This window comes from Cyprinodon tularosa, unplaced genomic scaffold (genome assembly GCF_016077235.1).
Source record: "Cyprinodon tularosa strain WSP-4 unplaced genomic scaffold, ASM1607723v1 ctg92, whole genome shotgun sequence".
In the NCBI taxonomy this organism is placed as follows: Eukaryota; Metazoa; Chordata; class Actinopteri; order Cyprinodontiformes; family Cyprinodontidae; genus Cyprinodon; species Cyprinodon tularosa.
The window spans coordinates 717,307-739,720 of record NW_024039696.1 but is presented as its reverse complement, the minus strand read 5'-3'; the positions used below and the strand labels follow the sequence as shown (position 1 = coordinate 739,720).

Sequence of the window (22,414 nt, the reverse complement as noted above, 5' to 3'; positions counted from 1 at the left end):
TGATGCTGTTACAAGGCCCAAAACAAGCAATATCATGTCTAACTTCAAAGAAAAATTAAAATTAAAAATAAACGCTGTGATTCTTAGACTAGACATAACTTCGATTATGTCAGTATGTTTGAGTGGTCTAGTCAAAGTCTGGATTAAATCCAACTAGGATTTTGTTCTGGTACATTAAATCTTTTCTTTAAAAAAAACAACCTCTGTTGTGGCTGAAATTCTTCCAAAAAGAAGACAAAAACGTGGTAGATAATAATGACTTGTTTACAGTGATGGCAGGTGCTTGATAGTAGCTGTTCATGCCAAGGGTGTCACAACCAGTTAATTAGGAATTAACGACTTTTTCCACACTGAGCCAGTTTAATTTGTATGACATTTTCTGCCTAAACAAATTTTCCTTAGAGGAATGCACATTAGACTTACTATAGGCTGTCATTTATTACCAAATTTATTTAATAATTTAACTTGCACCTCTACACTGCAAGCCACCATTATTCCTCTTTGGGTAAAAACTTTCCATGAGATGCTGCAGGAAATATAGTCAAGCTGCTCTGTTAGTCCTTAAATTACTAAAGTGCCCCCTTGTGTACAAAGCCCTGTTTATAAAAACAGCACCCTGCAACATTGAGGCCTTAATGAAAATCACTAGTGATGCAACACTGTACAATGTCAGTTTTTTTTCCTCCACTGTGGCAGATGGTGTTCACTTTAATCACATTTAATGTGTAAAGCCTGTCTGTGTCCGTCACTGTCAGTGTGCTGAGTGAGATCAGCAGCCAGTTAAAAGCACATCAGACCGGGACTGACTGAGAAATGCTATAGCAGCAGAGTTAAAGCGCTGCACTGTATGCCCCCAGACCCATTTCTTAAAAGCTTCTGAAGGTATCAAGGTGTGACGCATCAGCTTTACAAGTTTAGCACTTAGTGAGTTTTTAGGGAAAACATGCATTATTGGCATACGGCTGCTCAGAAAACAGCTATATCAGCAATGTACCAGACTCATAATCCGTGCTGTTGAGTCCGGGAGTTGTTATAGAGGATAAAACTGTCAAGTTTGAGGTAATGGTATAAAAAGGTCTGTGTGGGAAAAAGTCTTTAAATGGGACCATAAGTAAAGCAGCTTTGACAAAACCAAAAATGAACTTTAACAAGAAACTATAGAAACAACAGGGGTCTAATTATTCATGAATGTCTCACATTAAATGAGACAGAACTGTTTTTGGTTATTAGGGGAGCAGAATTTTTCCCATTGGTTAAGTGCTAGAATAATGAGAAAAAGAACAAAGTCAGAGGTTTTCACATATAAATGTGTTGGGTATCCTTCCACAAGCTTCTTACTGTAGTTTAGGGACATTCCCCCTAAAATGATTAGTTTAAGTTAGTCCAGTTTGGAGTTATTCTTGGTTACCCAACCCTTCTCAGCTCAACGGTTTTCTGATGGTCATTCAAAACCATCTGGTCTCATTCAACAACATTTTACATCTTACTTGTTCTCCTACGCTGGGCTACTATGAACGTACCACATCAGATTCTACAAACGTTCTTAAGTCCATTAAATGTTTCTTGGAAACCTAAAGCTACGATTTCCAACGCTTGTCAGAAAGTGTTCGTTCATAGAAATGGCATTGAACACGAAGAAGAAAAACTGTAAAGTTTCGCAGATCAAGGTTCTGCTGACTGAGAGCTGAGCAGGAGAACTAAAGGACGAGTAACAAGTCACGAAAAGAAATAAATTACAAGAGCAGTAAATGAAAAAGATGCCCTGTTACAGAATAAAAAAAAATAAATATAAAAATAATTTGTTCAAAAAAGAGTCAATGAAAACTATTGATGGAGGCAAGAGGTGCAAATTATGATGTAATATTCAAAGGTATAGTTGAGGATTTCCTTAAATTTTGAAAACAACAGGCCTCTTTACTTTAAAAAAAAAAAATGCATATAAACAACACTGTACCCGCCCTTGAGAGGGAACGTCTATTAAATGCGTGCACAAGCCCATTTCTCCTCGTGCAAGCTCTGCTTAAAAGTAGCTGGTTGCATCACTCACACAAGCTTACTTTACAAAAGAAGAATTGCAATTTTTTCCACTATGTCAGACTCATCATCCGTAAATTAAAATGAGGACGAGCACTTTGGACAGCCTTATGTAAACAAATCACCAGAATGACTGACAATTAGGATGACCACTTATTTTGATGATTCACCCGGAAAAAGAACATCCTCCATTATACCTTTTAATTCGCAATCAACAAAAACCTCACCGGACCATGTCTGTCATCCCTTGACTGCACCCTTTATCTCTCTCATACAGCGCATAAAAATGTAATTTATAATTGCGGAGTTGCACAATATATAATGATGCAGCCTAACAGAATGAACAATGTATTTAGTTATTTATTGACAATCTAGGTTTGGAGAACAGACTCCTACATCAAGTCTGGAGCAAATGTAAAATTTGTTAGTAGCCTAACTGAGAGAAGTTTATAAATAGACGAAAATGGTGAATGTAACATTTTCTCCTAAATCCCTTGAACAAATAATTTAGGAATGAATTTCTTTGTAGGAACGGTTCTTACATGGGAACCATTGTGTGGTTTGCATTGGGTGATCCATTCAGAGACACCAAAATGCACAAGTTTTGACTTCCTGTTGCTTCAAAATAGTCATATAATCTTCTTACCTCATGATGCCATCTATTTCCTGGAAGTCACTCGATATAACATGCTGCCACCCCATATTCCACAGTTGGGATAGTGTCTTCAAGCTTCCAAGTGTTTTCTCATCCATAAAGCAACAACACATGTCTACATAAATGAATGCTTTCACCCATACAGATCCTTTGCAAATTGCAATGCAACTTTTTATGTCTCTTTTGGACTAATTGCCTCTTCTTGCCTGAGTGGCTGTTCAGCCCCTGTATATACTGGAATAATTTCACTGAGGATAGCAACACTCTTTTAGCAGCTTCAGCAAAGTTTACAGAGATTTCTTTCTTGATTTACAGCAGAGGATGTTTATCTCTAGAATTCTCAAATGTGACTGAATGCTTGCAAACTGTGACTTAAAAAGATGAAATTAGCACCTTTGATTGATTTGTTTTACTTCACCGATGATGGCCGAATCGAGATTAAGATATGATTCTTTTGTTCCATTCAAATATTGTTTTAGACATTATAACAGGAGGTATACTTCCCGTCTTTCTAACAAGAAAATGAATCATCAGTCTGTGTCTTTTCATGCAGAGCTAATGCCTGTCGGAGCACAAAATAAATTCACAGTGACATGCGTCTAAAGGCCTGTCGATTCGGTCACCGTGATGCTGTCAGTGGTGATGAGGAGACGCATAGTAGATCTGATAGGAGCTCAACCTCAATCCCGCTTTCTATGATGAGTAAGCAGTCATAAAAAGAAAGTCTCAGAAGTTTTTAATCACACCCTGATTGTGTGAAGTATAAATATTCCCTTTATTTAGAGCATACATGGTAAAGGTTAAATAGGTGTCATGTCAAAGTTGATGCATTAAAGTCTGCACAGTTTTTGATTCCAGTCAAAAGAAAAATGTTTAAAAATATCCTTAGTCATTTAAGAGAGTGATAAGTCTTTGTAGGAAGAGTTGAATCAAAATGCAATCTTCAAAAAGTCTCCAGAATGAATCAGTGGCAAAGGTAGAGGGAGTCATCTATGTTCAATAGCTAACAATCCCTGTGTTTAATGACTCTTCAAGTGCTGCTTTCCATATCTATTGTATATTTTGTTTCTTGTTTATTGCCTGCATGACTTCCAGCAACATTTAAATTCAACAAAAACCTCAAAGCCAGCTTTCAGCAGCAGGTCTGCTGAAACCACAATATCTTCTCAATGGCCATGACAATCTTTTCAGCCGGCATTAGCCGCACCTGCTGTGCTTCATTACAGCGAGCACGCAGGTGAGTGATTAACCTTTGCACAGCTGCATGAAAAATCATGATTAAAAACAGAGGGGGGAAAAAAAAGGTCTGTATGCACTGAGAAGCAGATAGAGACATATAGATTCAGAGTGGAGTGTAAGATTAATACCTTAAACTGGAGGTAATTTTAAAGCAAAATGGGAAATAACCAAGTTTGAGATTCAGGATTAAGAGCATTACACTGCAAACATTTAAATCTAAGTAAGTTTTTTCTTAAAATAAGTACATTTTGTACTGAATTAAGCAGTTCAAGACACCTTGCAAGCTGAATAAGATAATTTCATTTAAAATGAGAAAAAATAACTATTTAATTGTCTTATTTCAATTGTATGATATGTAATTATCTAATTTTAAGAGTAAAAATACCAATTCCATTGGGAGATCACACAGTACTATTTACCTACGCAAATAAAGTGTAAATATGCTTATTTTAAGACATTTTTATTTTATATAGCTTTTTGTGATATTGGCATATGATTTTGATAAAATCACATTCCTATATATTCATTATTAAACTTTCTTTACTTATTTTCTTTATCCAGAATTAACAGACAATGGAAGCTGTGAAGCAGCGCACTACAAACTGTGCAGGTTGGGTAGGACTGCTTCTGGAGAGGTGCACAGCTGGGAAAGTGAAAAAGTCAAGAGATAATAGCAGTTTTAGACTATCAATTAGTAATCAGTTAAAACGGAATATTCTGTATAAGGCTTGCAGTGCTTTCCTCAATGTGTCCTGTTTTTGCCACCACTAGATAATGGCTCTAAGCTTTCATAAAACTAAGCTTTCATAAAGACATTCAAAAAATAAATAAATAAAAGAATAATAAAAAATAAAAATAGTGGACTGCTGGCCTAGTGGTTAGGGCATCATGCTTGGAATCCAGAGGTTCTGAGTTCAAGCCCCACTCCCATGGACTGCCACTCTTGGGTCCCTGAGCAAAGACCCTTAAAAAAAAACACACACATCTGAAAAGCTCAATTCAGGTTCTATGGTAGCTTCTATAGAGATTGATGGCTAAAAAGCAAATTTAATTAACTATTGTTGAATTTTAGATCAGGACATAAATATTTGCTTTTATATTTGCATTTTTTGAGGGTCAACTTCATGCTGTTATACAGGTACTGTTGAAGTAATTTTCCAAATTCCCCGTGTGGAAGATACAAATTGAGTTTTTGTGAGCCATAATAATCAAAATGGAATAAAATAAACCCTTAAATATTCCATTCTATATAATTATTCTTTCAATGGATCCTTAAATCAGCAACACTTCCACACATTTATCCTGATCTAAACAGTCACCACAATCTGGCATGACCCTCATATAGCTCCTGCCACATCATCAATTTCTAAATGCATATGCTAAATTCATGACGTGGTGCCATTTGAAGGATCACTAAGTTACACTAATACATCTGTGAATGTTCCACTTGCCACTCTGATAGGCCACCTTTACCTTGTAGATAGCATTTATTACCACATAAGATCCTTTTTGACATGCAAGCATGCCTTAACAAACTTGAGTTAGTCCAAAAAACCCCCCAAAAAAACCAGACCACTGGACTTTGTTTCTAAGTATGAAGACGTTTCGCTTCCCATCCATTTTTCGATTTAAAATGAAAGGGGTGTCGTTAAAAGGGAATTGTTGGCCTGGTTGAATAGGCGAGGTCCTCTGTTCCCCTGTAAAGGGGTTGGTGTTGCGATGACAGCGGGAAGGGATCAACTCAATTGCTGCATTGTAAGTTTTTGAAAGCATTAATCTGAGTCCACCCCCTCTGTTTAAGGTGACTGATCTTCACCAGCAAACTTGAGTTAGCCAAATCCCTGAATTTGACAAAATAGATTTTAGATAATGAGGCAGAATAACTGCTTTTGTTTCCATAAGCAGAGCTGAAAGACGGAGAAAAACGCAAGAGCTGCTGAAACCCCGAATATTTCAGCTAAGAATAAGCTATAATTTAAATCTGATCAGGGGTTTATCTGATTTTAAAGTACAATACATAAAATCCCTCTTTCAAAATAGCTGATTTTTAAAAAACAATAATTAATTTCATTGCATTTAAGTGGTCATGGGGGGGGAAGAACTCTGAAACAAACTACCTTAACAGCTCATTTACAGCTCATCATACTGCTAAAACGTTAACTAATCACAATATTTTGAGTAAATGGCCACCTGAAAGAAAATAAAAAACACCTTTTAATACACTAATTACAGCCATTTAATAATATAGACCAACCCTGGTATTTGAGCCGCTAATTAGTGGATGTAAAATTATTATTTTATATTTTTTATGATACGCGGCTACAGTTCTGGCTGCCTGTCAGGGATTATATCTCCTTATGTTTATTGAATAGCTAAAAATCAGACAAAAGGTTAAAAAAGGGAGAAAAAAGAAACATCTAGTTATCTGTCATTCTGATTGCACACTGTGGTGAAAGTGTTGAAGAAATGTATGGTTGCTAAGTCATCACAGGATCCAATCTTATGGGGAGAGGATGATGTTTAAGTAAATGGCATTAAAGTTCCTCTGCTTTGTTGCCATGGTTCAAACTTAACTACTTACAGTGTAATTTGACTTTTATGCTGCAGCTGTTATTTTCTTTTCTATACTTTTTATATTCTATTCTGAAATCACATAGAAACAGTAAATTATGAAGCGCAGCAAGATAATATTGGATATCAAAGGCAAATACTCAGTTTACTGGAGAGAAATAGGTTTTCATCCTTTATAAAATTTAACAATTTGAAGTTATATGCATGGTTTGAATTGAAAAAAAAAATGTTTCACAGGAGCTGAGCAGTCAGAAATCTGTTTTTTTTTTTTTACAGATTCTCAATCTCGTTTCTTTTACCTTGAAATTAAAAAGTACAATATGAAGTTTGATGTGAAGGAATCTAAACCTTTTGAAATGTTCAGCATGAAATGATTTACGTTTTTCAAATATATAAAAAAAAAAAAAAAAAAAGATGTGTGCATTTGTAATTGCATGCAAGTCTTTTGAGATACATATTTACCGGCTGAAAGCTAATCTATTCAGGATGGATCCTGGTTTTCCAACAGTATTTAGCTCCTGGAATCTTATCTCAAAAGCTTCTCTCTCCCTGCTAAAGCAAATTACTCCCACACCATGAGGCTAACTCTACCATGCTTTATCATGGGTTAAACACAATCTAACCTTTCTGTTTTTACAACACATTTCTTACATGTAAACTGGCACATAAGGCTGTAACGATTTTTAGAAGTACCGTTTATTCCGTACTATAAGTTGCTACTTTTTTCCACATTTTGAACCATGCGGCTCATACAGCAGCAGGTAAACTTCCTGAAAATCTTTCTAATAAAAACAAACATCTCAAATAAATAAAGGCATTAAAGAAACCTAAAGCCACTTCATTTGTTTTTGATTCTCTCCCTGTTTGCGTGTTGGTTTGTGAACTCACAGGTACAAGCCGCCACCTTCCTGCGACCATTGTTGGTTTTAATGTGTTTTTAATTTCCCATGAAGTGACTAGAGTCCTCGGTGACCACCGCTCCGTAATTGGTTGCCGGTGTGAACATCAGTCAGCCTAATGAGAGCTGGGGGGGGGGCCTTGGCTGCGAGCCCCAACACAGACACCCACACAGAAACACAGGCATGCTCTAACATTTACGAATCCTGTCCTGCTTTGTTTCTCTCTTTTTGTCCCGTCGTTGGGAAAAAAAAAAAACCTGCATGGGGAAAAGTGAAGTCGCATTAATACATCCTCGGCTACATGTCTTCCTCAGAGAACAGACGAGTTGTTTACCTGCTAGACACCATGTCAACCATTAGCAGCATCTCACCTGTTCATGTCACCGGCTGATGTCTCCACAGAAACATATAAACTGCAGAGAGATCATGTACAAAATCACTCATCGTTTCGGCTCATTTTCTTCATACAGAATCTAGTCTTAGTGCTAAGCTTTTAATGCCACTTGAATGCAGATTTTTTTAAATAACAACCCTATTAAGGTTTTTATTATTGAATTTATATAACAAACTAACACAAAGGAGTGCATTTTTGTGATATTAAAGTAAAATAATACATGGGCTTCAACTTTTTAAAAAGACAGAAAAACTATTCTACCTATTAATACAAGATAGCATCACTAACTAGAAGTCATTCATTAATCCAGCTGTTCTATGAAGCATTTGTTGTAGGCTTAGGAGGCAAAGGTCAAAGAACATATCAGAGAGGTCAAGGAAAATGATGTGCAGACGTTTGAAGCAAGGGTTTGGTTTAAAAAATGTTTTACAGATTCTATATGATGCTCCATTAAGCCTTTTAAAGTCAGAAACATGGTGAGATGATGACCTTGAACTACCTGAGTATCAATTGTTAGCTGAAACTGATGCTAATAGAGCCGCTTCCTCTGAACTTTGAGCTGGAATCATCACCTCTCCTTGATTGGATAAAAAGGGCCTTTTTTTCTCCTGTGCAGGTGAAGCATGGTTAAGGTAGGCGCAGTTTTCAAATGAAGATGGATGGAGCTTTATGCAAGACGATGAGTGAAGAAAACCTTTTGAAGGCTGCAAAAGATGGTTCCAAATAAAGGAACAGGGTAAGATTTCAAAAGCTAGAGTTCCAAAACTTGCAAAGTTTTTTTTTTCTTTTGAATTCAAAACATTTCTGTAAATTAGTTTTTTTTATTGTTTGTCATTTTTGTAAAAAATACTTTTGGCATAAAACCCAACTTAAAAAGCCATTTATTTTAAAGGTTTAAAACTGAATTATTCAATGCTAAATATAGGTTATTTAAATACGTTTGTGATCTATTATATCTTTACTTAATTTTTAAAGATTCAGCACAACTGTAGAACTGATGTTTGCTCTGAAAGGTTGAGAAAATAACACAATACAAAGTGGGAGTTGTTAAAATCCTGGCATAAGAGCATCTAGGAGAAAAAAAAGCAAATTTTTTTGACACAGAGCGTTTATACTACATATTAAAAAAAAAATTCCCAAAGAAAAAAAACAGCAAATAGAAGAAAACTCTTATTTCATACGTGATGAAAATAAAACCTGTTCTGTCATACTTTTCAATTCAGTGCAGAAAACAAAATAAAAGAATCCCATTTAAATGCATTGAATCCTGTGGTTGTATTGTGACAAACTTTAAGGGGTGTGAATAGATTTGAAATACACTTTAAATCAGGTTTTACTGGTGGTGAAAGCACTGAGATGTAGCAACTGATGAATCACCAAGTAGACAAATCATGCATTTAAAAATAAAAGAGGTGACACGTTTTTTTGGTATTTCCATATATAGGATTTATTTACACTTTGTATTTACAGATATTTGTTACTGTACATATTTTGAAATTCAATCCAATAGACACTACTCCTGTCACCCACATAATCTGGCAACATTGGCTTTCACCCTCAGCTCTCTGAAGCAAAAGACAAAGGGGATGTTTTTCAGTTAGGTTTTTATAAGTAGACTTCTGGAAAAAAGAAGAAAGAAAAAAAAGCAGCACAAGTGTTGCTTTCCCAAAACCTTTCTGATAAGGCTCCCAAGAATGTTTGAAGTCTCCCTGTGTGGGCTAATAGAAAGAGAGACGCTCACGCCAGATGTCACCTATCGCCATGGAGATGTGTGTGTTCGTGCCGAGAGACGGTGGCAGGCTGATTTGAGATAAGCAGCGAATGATTCGCTTTGAGTTTGTTTATTAAAATGGTGTCTTTTCACTTGCATGTGAGGAGGCGTCTGATTCTTGTTTAAAGGAAATGACTGCGTATAAAAAAACAAGAAAAACAGAGAAAGGGAAGCTTCAATTTCCCCCAAAACTCACACACAAACCCACACTTCTCGCGTCTAAAGACTGAATGGACCACCAGCATGAGGTGTTTTTCCTCCCTGGTTTTCATATCAACACAAATCTGTGTGTTAAGGCAACTTATGCTGGAGAGAAGCAGGACGCTGAATAAAATAAAAATTGACAAATAGTCAGAATCGCTGCCCCCTTATTAGTTAATGCCGCCTTGCCTGTCCAGCTCTTCCATTACTGCAGCTTTAGCGCCGCAAACAGAACAGCCTTAATCATACAGGGCAGATGAAATGACCTGCAGATTTGACTAAAATGCAGCTTTAATGCAGTATTACCATCCACTTAAAGTGGGGCTGTGATGGTGCACCTGAAAGACATTTATTTTCAGGATTGGTAGAAATGCGTAAAAAGCCTCAAACTAAAAGAGACATGTACAATATTCTCTTTAGCCTTCTCTGTGTTTTTTCTATTACAGAAATAAAAAACCTGTTTTCGTTTTTGTTGTTTTTGCAGGTTTAATCAAAGATCCTTAACCCAACTGAAGAGTGGGCGTGAGGTGTTATGGTTCTCCCCTTTTGGACTTCTTTCTTCTTTTTTTTTATTTTCTTTTTGAGTTTTCAGTTATTTATACCATTCTGTTTTTTTGGTCATTGGTTTATTTTCCATTCTTAGTTATATTGAAGCAATGTTGCATTTTTGAGTTACTTTCTGTTGCCCCCTTGTGCCAGCCTCCTTTCCTCTAGCTCCGTTCTAGTTACTTCTATCAACACCTGCTCCCTATTAGCTCATTAGCCCATTCTTTGTTCTGTTTCCCATAAATACGCCTCCTTTGCAGTTACTCATTGATGGTTTCTTATCATTACTTGTGTATCCTGTGTGTTTTTCCCTGACATATCCTGGTTTTTAGTGTTTTGGTTCTTGGATTTTGTTTCTGGTGCCTTTTTGATTTCATTAAACCTGCAAGAACTCCTGCCTGCCTCCCTTATCTTTGCATTTGGGTCCCCAACCATCCATCACGCCACCCTCATCATGTGGTGTTTTATCCCAAACATTATTTTCTATTTATGTCAGACCCAAACACTGACTGCTAAAACACTAAATCTTACTGTATTTACATTTGTAATGGTCAGACAGATTTCCTTGATTGTCTCCCAGACAAGATTTTTAAAGAAATTTTGAGTCGTCTATGGGCCAATTTAAACAAGTAGGGTTGTGTTTCAGGGTTTTTGGTTGTTTTTATAACTTTTGTAGATATAAAAAAACAAAGAAGTTTAAAAAAGAAATATTAAACCTCAAAAACATAGTGCTTTGGAACACTAATTAGACATTTCTCAACCCTTTGAACACTTCAACATGAGGGACGTTGTACTAGAATTCCCTTCTATTTAAATATGGTTAAATTAGGTATTTAACCTAATTAGTACATTTGAAAGGCTTTATAACACATTTCTACCAAGAGAATCAAAAAATAGGGAAGGTGCAGCTAATGGTGCCAATGTTAAGATACATGCATATGAAAAGAAAAGAGCTTTTATCGCTCAATTAAAGAAGCTTTAAATCTGAACTCTTCTGCATCTAATAATGGTTGTAGCAATAAACTCATGGTCCACCAATGGTTGCACCAACTTATAAGATGGGTAAAAAATAAGCAGAACAATCTAGCCTCTATTTTAACAGGTAAGACTGTTGCACCGTTTGGACAAAAAGCATACAGCATCAAAGCTTGACAGGTCTGTTAAAAGGGAAAGGTAAGTTAAGTAAACAAATGCCAAATTTGCATTAACAAGTTATAAATCCCCAGAGAAGACTCAAACAGCTCATGGTGGTTGGTCCACAGCCAATCAAAGTGTAAAAAAATATTTTCTATTAACTAATAGGGAATTCTAAACCTTAGAGGTACATTTCTGTTAATCCAGATGATTTCTCACTCAGAGTCAGGCACAACTTAATGTAAACATAAGAGACTTAAAAAAATAAAAATAAAAAAAAAGAACCTGAAGGATCAATCTTTAAAATGCTGATTAAAAGTATTGGATATACATCTCAAAGAAAAGAAGCAGGAGCAGGAAGAAAGGCTGTGGACTTTTTAAATTAGGTGCAGTTTTCCTTGTTACACAGCACAGAAGATAAGGGGCTCGTGAAACTGGTTCAAACTGTGTGGAAAAGAGGAGAAAAAAAAAGTCCCAGAGTGTGATCAAAGACTGACAGCTCTCAGAGAAAAAGCTGAAGCTTCCAAAGGAACACAACACCCTCTCTCTCTCTCCTTTACACACCTACGCTCGACGTCTCTGCCGGCACACGGTGACAATAATGGATCCTGGCGGAGGCGCTTCAGGAGGCTGCGAATGTTAACTGCTTTTTGAGTTATGTCATGAATGTCTGATTTATCAGACCAATGCTGCGTCCCTGTGCCGCTGACATGTATGAGCCGAGGAAAGAGTGGAGTGGTGATGGAAAATGAAGCAAAGCCATGGCTTTAACATAAAGCTGCAGTGACCAGTGATACAAAGGTCCTTTGCTATAAAAATATCTAATTTGTATGTAGTGCAAAATAAAACAGGGTTAAATAAAGTTGTGGGGTCATATTTAAGAGTTCACAGTCTGTTAAAACCTGGAGGTGATTTATTTTCCAGGTGACAAAAGAAGTTATATTATTAGTCCGTATATCTACGTTATCGATTTGGTCTGTTTACCCTGATTACTCATAAATCCAGCTAATTTCTGCTATAATTCACAGTAGACGATGTTTTAATATCTTAAAAATCTGATTAAAACAACTCTTCTCATTTCAATTTTGGAAAATGTGCATATTTTACTGACAATAAAGGGTTGAGATCTTATGTTAAACCTACAAAGTACGAACCTAGCTGTAAGAATCTACTTTGGTTAAGGATATTCTATTATTACCAATATCTTGATTTGACTGGGGGTATTTACTCGAGTTTGGTGGAAAAAACATCAAAACAGAAATAGCATCTGTTTTTAAATACACTGCTCAAAACAAGAAAGGGAACACTCAAACAATATATCCTAAATCAGAATGAATATATTCTCATTGAAAACTTTGTTCTGTACAAAGTTGAATGTGCTGAGAACAAAATCACCCAGAAATAATCAATGGAAATCAAATGCATTTACCAAATGGAAGCTGGAATTGGAGTCACACAAAATTAAAGTAACGAAAGACTCTACAATCTGAGCAAGCTTTGATATAATAACCTTAAAACAGCTCAACATGAGGCTTAGTATTGTGTCTCCACATGTCTGTGTGACCTCCCAATAACGCCTGACCATGCTCCTGACGATTCGGTCGATGGTCTCCTCCCAGACCAAGACTAAAGCATCTGCTGAGTCCTGGACAGTCTGTGGTGCAATGTGACATTGATGGATTGATCAAGACATGATGTCCCAGATGTGTTCAATCAGATGCAGGTCTAGAGAACGGATGGGCCAGTCCATACCTTCAATGCCCTCATCTTGCAGGAACTACGGACATATTCCAGCCACATGAGGTCTGGCATTGTCCTGCATTAGGGGGAACCCAGGGCCAAGCGCAACAGCATAAGGTCTAAGGATCTCATCTCGGTACCTAATGGCAGTACATGAAGGTGCAGCACTCCCAAGAAATGCCACCCCACACCATAACTGACCCACTGCCAAACCAGTCATGTTGAAGAATGTTGCAAGCAGCAGATCGCTCTCCACAGTATTGCCAGACTCTGTCACATCTACCCCATATGTGCTCATTGTTAACCTGCTTTCTTCTGTTTAGAGCACTGGCTGCCAGTGACGAATTTGCAAATCCTGGTGTTCTCTGGCAAATGCCAAGCATCCTTCACAGTGTTAGGCTGTGAGCCAAACCCTCACCTCATCAGGCCCTCATACCATCCTCATGGAGTCAGTTTCTAACCTTTGATGCAGAGACATGCACATTTGTGGCCTGCTGGGGGTCATTTTGCAGGGCTCTGACAGTGCTCCTCCTACTCCTTGCCCAAAGGCAAAGGTTGCCATCCTGCTGCTGGGTCGTTGCCCTCCCATGGCTTCCTCTACTACTGCTGATATACTGGCCTGTCTCCTGTCTGCAGTCTCTAGACTCTCCTCTGGCAGACACAGCAAACCCTCTTGCCATAGCTCGAATTAATGTGCCATCCTGGATGAGCTGCACTACCTGAGCCACTTGTGTGGTTTGTAGAGTCCGTCTCATGGTACCATGAGTGAGAAAGCATCACCATTATTCAAAAGTGACCAAAACATCAGCCAGAAAGCATAGGTACTGAGAAGTATCATGTGGTCCCCACCTGCAGAACAATTCCTTTGTCGAGTGTGTCTTGCTAATTGCCAATAATTTACACCCGTTGCCCATTTCATTTGCACCACAGAATGTGAAATTGATTGTCAATCAGTGTTGCTTCCTAAGTGGACAGTTTGAGTTCACAGAAGTTTGATTTAATTTTAGTTATATTGTGTTGTTTATGTGTTCCCTTAATGTTTTTGAGCAGTGTATAACATTGTGTTGTGGAGCATCTAAAAAGTAAGAGAATAGTTAAAGAAGGAGGTGTTTGTGCTCCCATATTTCATTTATTGTACAGTTTTAGATTAGAAGGCTCAGTTCAGACATTGTTTTATTCTTTCATCAGCACAGCATCACTTGAATTATCTCGTCTGGTAGAACAGAAGGTTAATTGTAAAGTTTCTTCAGAAATTTGTATAATTTGGAACTGAAAGAAGACAATAAAAATACTTTTATTATGTAGAAATCCGACATTTAAATCTTGATAAGCAGATGTTTTGAGATCTGAGGTAGTCCTATAGTAGGGTTAGAGAGGAGGAGTTAATAAGACATAGCCCTTGGTGAACAGGCAATCCAAGTCAAACCCTAACAAGTGAGAATAAGTAGCTCTTTCCATCCCGGTGGCTTGTTAACATCTTGAATGTGGTGTGAGCATCTCCTCACCTGCAACCTCCTGCCACCGATTACCTTCCACTCGAACTCTGCGATGTGTTGCAGTGAGTGCGGGAGGACGAGGGGATAAAAGGAAGAGCGATTTAAAGGGCGCTGGATTTAGGGATCCCGATCTCTACCGTCAAATCCTGAAGGGGAGAAAAAAATGAATCGCTTCTCCACATGCTGTGAAAACAGCAGACATCCTGCTCCTTCATGCTGTGCTGCCATTTGTTAATCATCTAAAGAAATGCCCTACTGCCATCTTTCTTTATATTTGTAAACTGAATAAGGGTTCTATTTTTGCCAGAGGGAGTAAAAAGAAACAATATATTGCTATGGTAGTGTAAAATAATTCAGATATAACCCCAGGCGGTGCTCAGAAACTGTTTATGATCCTGCATCAAGCAGAGGGGTTCTTCATCCACCAAACAAAAAAAAAAAAAAAACAAAAAAAACTGCAATCATTATTAATGATCATTTTTCTGCATCCGATTGTTAGAGTGCAAATTTCAGCACACATGGAGATAAATAATAAAAAAAAGGCTCCAGATCATCATGTCAGAATGCTACACATGTCCTCAGTCACTGTTTGATTCGAATCTCTTAGTAGCTGAAAGCCCCATCAGAAATAGGGCAAAAAAAAAAAGGAGGGTAGTTAGGAAAGAGGCCTGTGAGTCCAGCAGGCGTTGTTGAGACAGGAGACCAAAGAGGACGAAGAGCCACTCATCATCTCTTGTAGTGGTTGGGAGCATCGGCGAAGGCGAACTTTAACCTGTAAGCTTCGGCCAGTAGCACGCTCACTTCCTCGTTTCCCCAATGCATTGTGGGAAGGTTCTGTAACAGGATCATAAGGCCCTGTTGGGGGGACAGAGAATAGATTCTTAGAAGACAGGCGCAATGAAGATGGGCAGCACATCAGCAGGAAAAATAGCTAAAAAGAGGAAACTCTATGTAGAGGACATCATTGAAATGAGGAACTACAAGCAAAGGTAAAGCTGCGGCTGATCAGTACCATTAAATTGTAGGGGGGAAAAAAAGCATAATAATGAGGAGAAATAATGGCATTTTCTCTAGCAGGCAGTTGTGCCACCAGGGGGTGGCCAGGGCATTGCCCAGGGTGGCCACCCCACTTGCCAGTGTAAATTGTAGTAGCATCAGTTTGGGTTTTCATCCCATTATGCACAGCCAGTGACGTATCATGAAAAATCATACAATAAACCAAGGTATGAGTAGGTGTTTACTTAAGTTGTTATAATTTTTACAGGCAGGTTCACCATATTAGTAGATTTAAACCCTGAAATTATGGCTTTTAGTTTCAGTGTGCCACCCCAAGATTTTTAGTGGCCCCATCTGGCCACCCCTATGAAACATTTCTGGAGGCGCCACTGGTAGCAGGACAAAACCCCACCACTTAAAATCTTTGCTGATAAAAGTTTAACATCTGAATAAGTGAAAAAGAAAAGAATCTATTCTTTTGCTTAATCCGGCTGTGAGAGCAAAAAGTCTAGGCAAGAAATCCAGACATGTCTGTCTTAAGACACTCCAGCTCATTCTACAGGACTGTAGAAAGAAACTCCTCCAAAATAAAACATCCTGACCAAATGACTCCTTTAGATGGGGCGGTAGTTCCTTCCTGATAGTAGAGCTAACCACCTTGCAAAGATGTAGCAGGCTGCAGGTCTCCATCTTTCTTCATACCCTGTTTTATGCCCAAAACTGGTGCTAGTATTTCTTTAGCATTAAATCTGGATTCTCCCTAATTCTGGTACCAATTTACTGGTCCGGTATTAGAACCAACTCTGTACTGACATAGAAAAGACCTTCGAGCTCTGGCTTAGTTAAGATTAGCCTAATTTAAGACCAAATCCAGTAAAAAAGGAAATATTTGTGTTTATGTTTATCATACTAATCATTGAGTGCATTCCTATGCCCTGCTGACATCCCCAAAAACTTCTGAACAATTGATCAAACATCATCTGCTTTGATTCTTTGTCAATAAGTAAGCAAGACTGATGCTGAATTCTTAAAAACGTATGAAAATACTTGGTATTTAATTTGCACAAACATCGAGGCAGATATTGCTTTCTTTTCTATTGATCCAGCAAAGATGCACAGATGAGCCATTCCCTCAACAAAGAGCAAAAAAGGAGAGTCTGTGCCGCTGCATCCCTTTTCCTGACCCGGTTCATGGTAGAGTTGTTGAATGGAGCTGATTACAGGCACCATTTGTGAGCAGTTTGAGGAAAAGTCAGAAGGTGAAATGTTTTATTCATTCTCATGCCGTTTACTGCGGTGGAGCTCTGATATCAGGACAGGATTTGATCCAATTAATTTACTTTTTCTTTATCCATTGATATTCTTTTCTCATGTTCTTTCTTTTTTTTTAAAACAAAAAAACTGAAATATGGAAAAAATGTTGACCTATATTCCTATATATTTGCAAATGTTCAAATTTATAATAAAAGAATAGCAACTGGAGGCTATGTACCACATAGAGAAGTTAGATTTTTACCATTTCAGGTGGATTCCACAATAAAAGGTACTTCAAACCACTTTCCAATTGGCCTAAAAAGGTAGGTAAACTAATTTGTTTTAAAACTGCAGAAAACGTTGAAACAAAGCAAAATCCAAATCAGACTTCCTTCTTTAATGAAAATAATTTTAAATAAACCAGGGGTATAAAAAAAACTTTAACTTATAAAAAATGTTTAACTCAGGCTGTAGCAGTTTTATTTACAAAATATACTTGTTGGTATTTCAAAATAAAACCGGACTTTAGTAAAAAAAACAAAAAAAAACAAGATTTTGTCACTTTTTCTGCTTTTTCTTTTTAGATTAACAGATGGTTTTAGCTGCATGAGCAGTCTGCTTGAATAAGATTATTGACTGGCGCTGTTTATTATTTTAACACCACGGTTGTCAATAGTGTTTGTGCTTAGAAATACTACCAGACAGTGGAGGTGTTCTTAGAACAGAGCAAAACAAGAAACGCATCGAGTAACAGGTGGGGGAAGGGCAGCACTGCATTATTCTTTGCTCCACTCGGACTAAAAACTGATCAACCAGTACTTTTTTCTGACAGCTTATAAAAAAAAAACACTTTAAACACTTGGAATGGTTTCACAGAAACTCTTAACCATTTTTGGAACGGGAACCTTTACAAAAAACCTGGTAACCTCGATATCGACGCCATGTGGCTGCCTACTGGAAGCTTTGATATCGCTACTGTTTTAAAGGGAAAACTGGATCGTATACAACGGTGAGATAAATGTTAGTCACAGAAAACTACAGCTGAGCTAAAAATACCTAAAAAAAAGTGTGAATAAAACGGAAGGTGAAATTCAGTGAAGCTAGAGTATTTCCTGAGATTTAAACTCTGTATATTACTTGGCAGGTTAGGAGACAACAATCCACATCGTCTTCAACACACAAACACACACACACAAGTGAGAGTTCAATCTAGCTAGCTAATGCCTCTCTCTCAAAGGGGAATGAGGCTGGTTAGCAGTAAGACAGAGTGAAAATGTGTGTGCAGGCATGCTGAGGATTGGTGTCCCAGAAGCTTTCATCATCAAGCCTGAAATCATTGCCGTGACAACAGGGTTTACAACCAATCACGGTGTTGATAATCACACGAAAAGACAAATCCCGGTGGGGCTTCGGTGTCTGCACTCATCTGACTCCACACAGTTTGCGGCTTTCTGAAAGGATGAGATCCCGTTCCAAACTGTTTTTTTTTTTTTCACCCTGCTGCACATATTCAATAATATTCAAACTCTTTTCTGAGCACGTCAAAGGGTTCCTCACCCACCGCTGAGAACGTCAAACAAATCTTTAAGCAGATAAATTTAGCCTCTTTGCATTAGTCTACCTCTTTTACGTTTTAAACTAAAAGGTGTTGAGCTCCCATTAATTCTTTCCCTCCATGCTCGCTTTTAATGAGCCGGTGAGACGACCCGGTGACACTAAGAGAGAATTTGTATTCTGCTCGAGGGTGAAAAAAGTACACGTCGTCTTCAACTAATTAAACTCAAAACTGCAATCGAAGTCAGATTTCACATGTCAGACATTGTTTCACTCCTCTTCTGAATACATTTAAAAGTAAACCCAACAAGAAAAGCTTTTCAATAAAAACTTTGGTCTATTTTCCTAAACTAAGCAAAGAGAGTAGCTGGTAAGTAGATTATTGACTGATTTGAAGATACCGAAGGCTTTTAAGAGGTGTTAACAGCCTGTTGAAGTGGAGTTAAAATAATCTAGCTGCAAGTAAAAATAAAACAAAGATTCCATCCTGTCATGGTTTTAAATATAAAATTGGAAATCAATTTCCCCAATAGGAGACCCACTACCTTATTGAATTTATGTCATATATGTGCCCATTTAACTATAACAATATTAGCTTTATTTATAAAGCACTTTTAATTAGCTAGATGTGTGGCAAATAGTTGACCAAGATTAGTTGCCATGGCTAAGAGCCAAACAAATTAAGAAATGTTTGCAAAGAAGAAGAAGAAATGTTAGCAAAGTAGAACAAAACAAAACCCAGAATGACTCTTTCTGGGAGAAATTTTGGTTCCAAAAGAGACGTTGAGAGGAAACGTGACTAATTGTCACCATCAGCACAACTAAGATCTGAATGACGAGTTTTAAAATGCTAACGCTAGCAACACGAAAGTGGAAAAAGGACAACTACAGGCTCTTACATATGTGAACAAACTTTCTTTGGATGCGTTTTCCTTCATCGTCCAGCAAATTACCTTTCTTATCACATATTTCTACATTTCCCACAGTTACACTGGGATTAAGAATAGTAAACATGACCACTAGCTGGTTGCTGCTGTGTTAACTTTTCTCTAAACAGCTTTATTTTGCTAGCACTGAAAAAAATAAGAATATTATGATGGGAGATTTAATGAATTTTGAAACTTGGTATTAGTAACCAACCTGTGCCTGTACAGCAACCACAGGGTATAGATAATCGTCTTGTTTATTTATTTTCTATTTATAAATTCTATAACATACCTCCCCCCCAAAATAAACAACAAAAAAAAAAATTTATTTTAATATTTTATTGAAACTATAAGATTGTATAATGCCTTAATTGTTTTTGAGCTGAACCGTGAAACAACAAAAATAGTTTTCATCTTCTGCAGTTTTAAATTTTACGATTTCTACATTATTGGATGCCAGTATCCAATACAATAGATGGGTTCTTGATAATAAAAGGGTTTACACTTGGTACCTTTATTCCAACTATAAAGAATAACATAATAAAAAGAAAATGTAAACCCAAAATAGTAGCCTTAGTCATTTGTTTGGGATTTTAACCAGACTTCCTTTAGGGACCATAGTTCTAGTACAGCATGCCCTGAAAATTTGAAAGAGTCCAAAAGAATGAGGCACGAGTTTGAAATGATAACGAAATGTTTTTGTAAAGCTATATAAAGGTTTAAAATTGTGTAAAATGTCATATAAATGTGTGATGTAACAAAAGTAAAGAGCGCCTCTGAATTCTAGAACGTTAAATTGCATTTAATCGTACACTTTTTGATTTATGTCATTCAGAAGATAAAAAAAAAAGATTAAACAATCTTCCTATTTTAAATTCGTTTTTCTTTCCATAATCATCAGGATCCCTGCCTAATAGTAAGTTCTTATAATAGAAGATGCTTTGATTTTAAAAGATTAAACAGGTGAGGTCCCTCTTGGTTTATAAAGCCAAGGCCCACTAAAGACTTTTTGCTCTAGAGGGGAAAGAGGACTGAAATCCTGCCTGATCAGAATTCTGCCTCCCTTCCTCTCATCTGTATTCAATGGAGAACTGCCATCAGCTCTTTTGCTTTCATCCCTCGCCCTCTCTTGTACATTCGAAACCCACCACATTTGCTCCCTGAGAACTGTGGGCAGCAGTGGCTGCTTTGGGTGTTTTGGGATTTGTGTTATATTGTGTTTGTTGGTGCAGAAACACTAAAATCTCTGTATAGAAATTAAGCACCATGATCAAGTACCTTGCCTAATATTAGCAATGGTGTTTAAGCTAACCATGGTTATAAGTAAGTAGTTCAATGTAAGGTTAATTAGTTAATTACATAAAAGGAAAAAAAAATCAATTCTCAATGCTATTATATTTTCAAGGCAAATCATTAAACATATAACAATCATTAAGCTTGAACAAGTTTATGGTAAATCATCTCTACGGGGCTGTACGCCCGTAGCGAGACATCATGTATCATTACTACTATACTTCCCAGCCCCAGGCTCTTCAAGTGAAGGGAAGCTCCCATGTGGAGAGGCTTGACACTCACAGTACAATCAGCGCACCAGATCAGTGAGATGCTGTTAATATGTTGTCGCTTTAATGAAATCGTTTACACAAGAGCAGGACAATGATGAACACTGGACTAATAAATTGCAATGCAATCTTAAACAAAGAGCCAACAATAAAAGCTTGGTTTTAGCCTCAATCGGCCAACGAGGTCCATCATTGTGTCAAGTGCTGGGTGTTTTGTTACCATGAAAGGAAATAAATTCTTAACAGCAGGCAGTAAGTGCATTTACAAATATTTTTATAGCAAAATAATTAAAAGACAGAGAAAGTCTCGGATATTGAGCAACTGAAGCTGCTACAAATGGGAAAAAAACTAAACATACACCTTAGAAGTCAACCAAAAGCAGATTATGTAAAAGAATTACATCCTTTAAATCTTTTGTGAAAAAAAGGCATTACCTTACTCAAGTTAAACCCTATTACTTTAAACGACTGTGTATATATATAAACTTTAAGAATATGACTATGAAAACCAATGATTAAAACAAACAAAACTGTCTATAAAATTCTGTAATCTGAGTCAAGTAATTTAGTCTGGTTTCGTTTCTACAAGTGCAGCCCTTTTTAAGCAGCCCCCCCACCAAGTTATTTCAAATGCCAAAAACTAAAATCAAATAAAACCCTGTTTTGCATTATTACTGATAATATTTATGCTTTAATGCACCTTTGATCAGCAATGGACTTATGAGGGTTTATATTTGGCAATGAAGGTTTCATTAAAAAAAAGAAATGAAAACAGAAATGGTTAAAGATAGTTTTAATAAAAACTCAGCTGATTTAACTTAGTCTAAAGCTACAAAAACTTTAATGATTGGTCTTTGTTATTACGTCTAAAATAGATTGATCGAACAGAGATTCATTAAAGATGAATAAAATAAATTTAGTGAGCAACATTTTCTCCAAGTGATTATTAAACATTCTCATTTTTTATGTAACAGTGTTAAGGTAATTTGTTGTTACGCTGCAAGTTAAGGTTAGCTGCAGACAGTATTTTTGCCTCAATTACATCATGCTAAACTACATAAATTAACCACTATCACTGTCCATCTTTTTTTCCTCAATACTTAGAGCTGTTTGGATAAGACTATATACATAGGAACTACATATAAATTCTGGATTTTAAAGATGCTGTCAAAACCACAGCTGGGGAGGGGTGGGGGCACAGTGCAAGGTATTCAAACCATTAAATTATGGGGAAGAATTTTCTTTTTTCCTCTGAAAATAGGCATTTATTTCCAACAAAATATAGGTCTAACATTTAACTTATATAAAAAGTCTTCCTTTTATCTCTGCCCAATTATCCTTGTAGTAAGAACCTCCCCATCCTAAACATGAATGTTTTGGCAGCTGAAACGACTTCTGACTTTAAAATAATTGGAGCTGCTTTAGTAAAAGAATAAAATGTT

The 22,414-nt window shown here is 36.9% G+C and overlaps 1 protein-coding gene across 2 annotated transcripts in view; it reads right to left on the bottom strand.

Annotated features, from left to right (window-relative positions):
• Positions 1 to 14,307: 14,307 nt before the first annotated feature.
• Positions 14,308 to 22,414, bottom strand: part of tbc1d22a (TBC1 domain family, member 22a) — a 149,468-nt gene continuing 141,361 nt past the window's right edge. For both annotated transcript variants that reach the window (XM_038274533.1, XM_038274532.1), the window contains exon 14: positions 14,308 to 15,535. In XM_038274533.1, the coding sequence (XP_038130461.1) occupies positions 15,407 to 15,535 (129 nt within the window). In that variant the 3' untranslated portion in view covers positions 14,308 to 15,406. The remainder of the gene's footprint in view (positions 15,536 to 22,414) is intronic.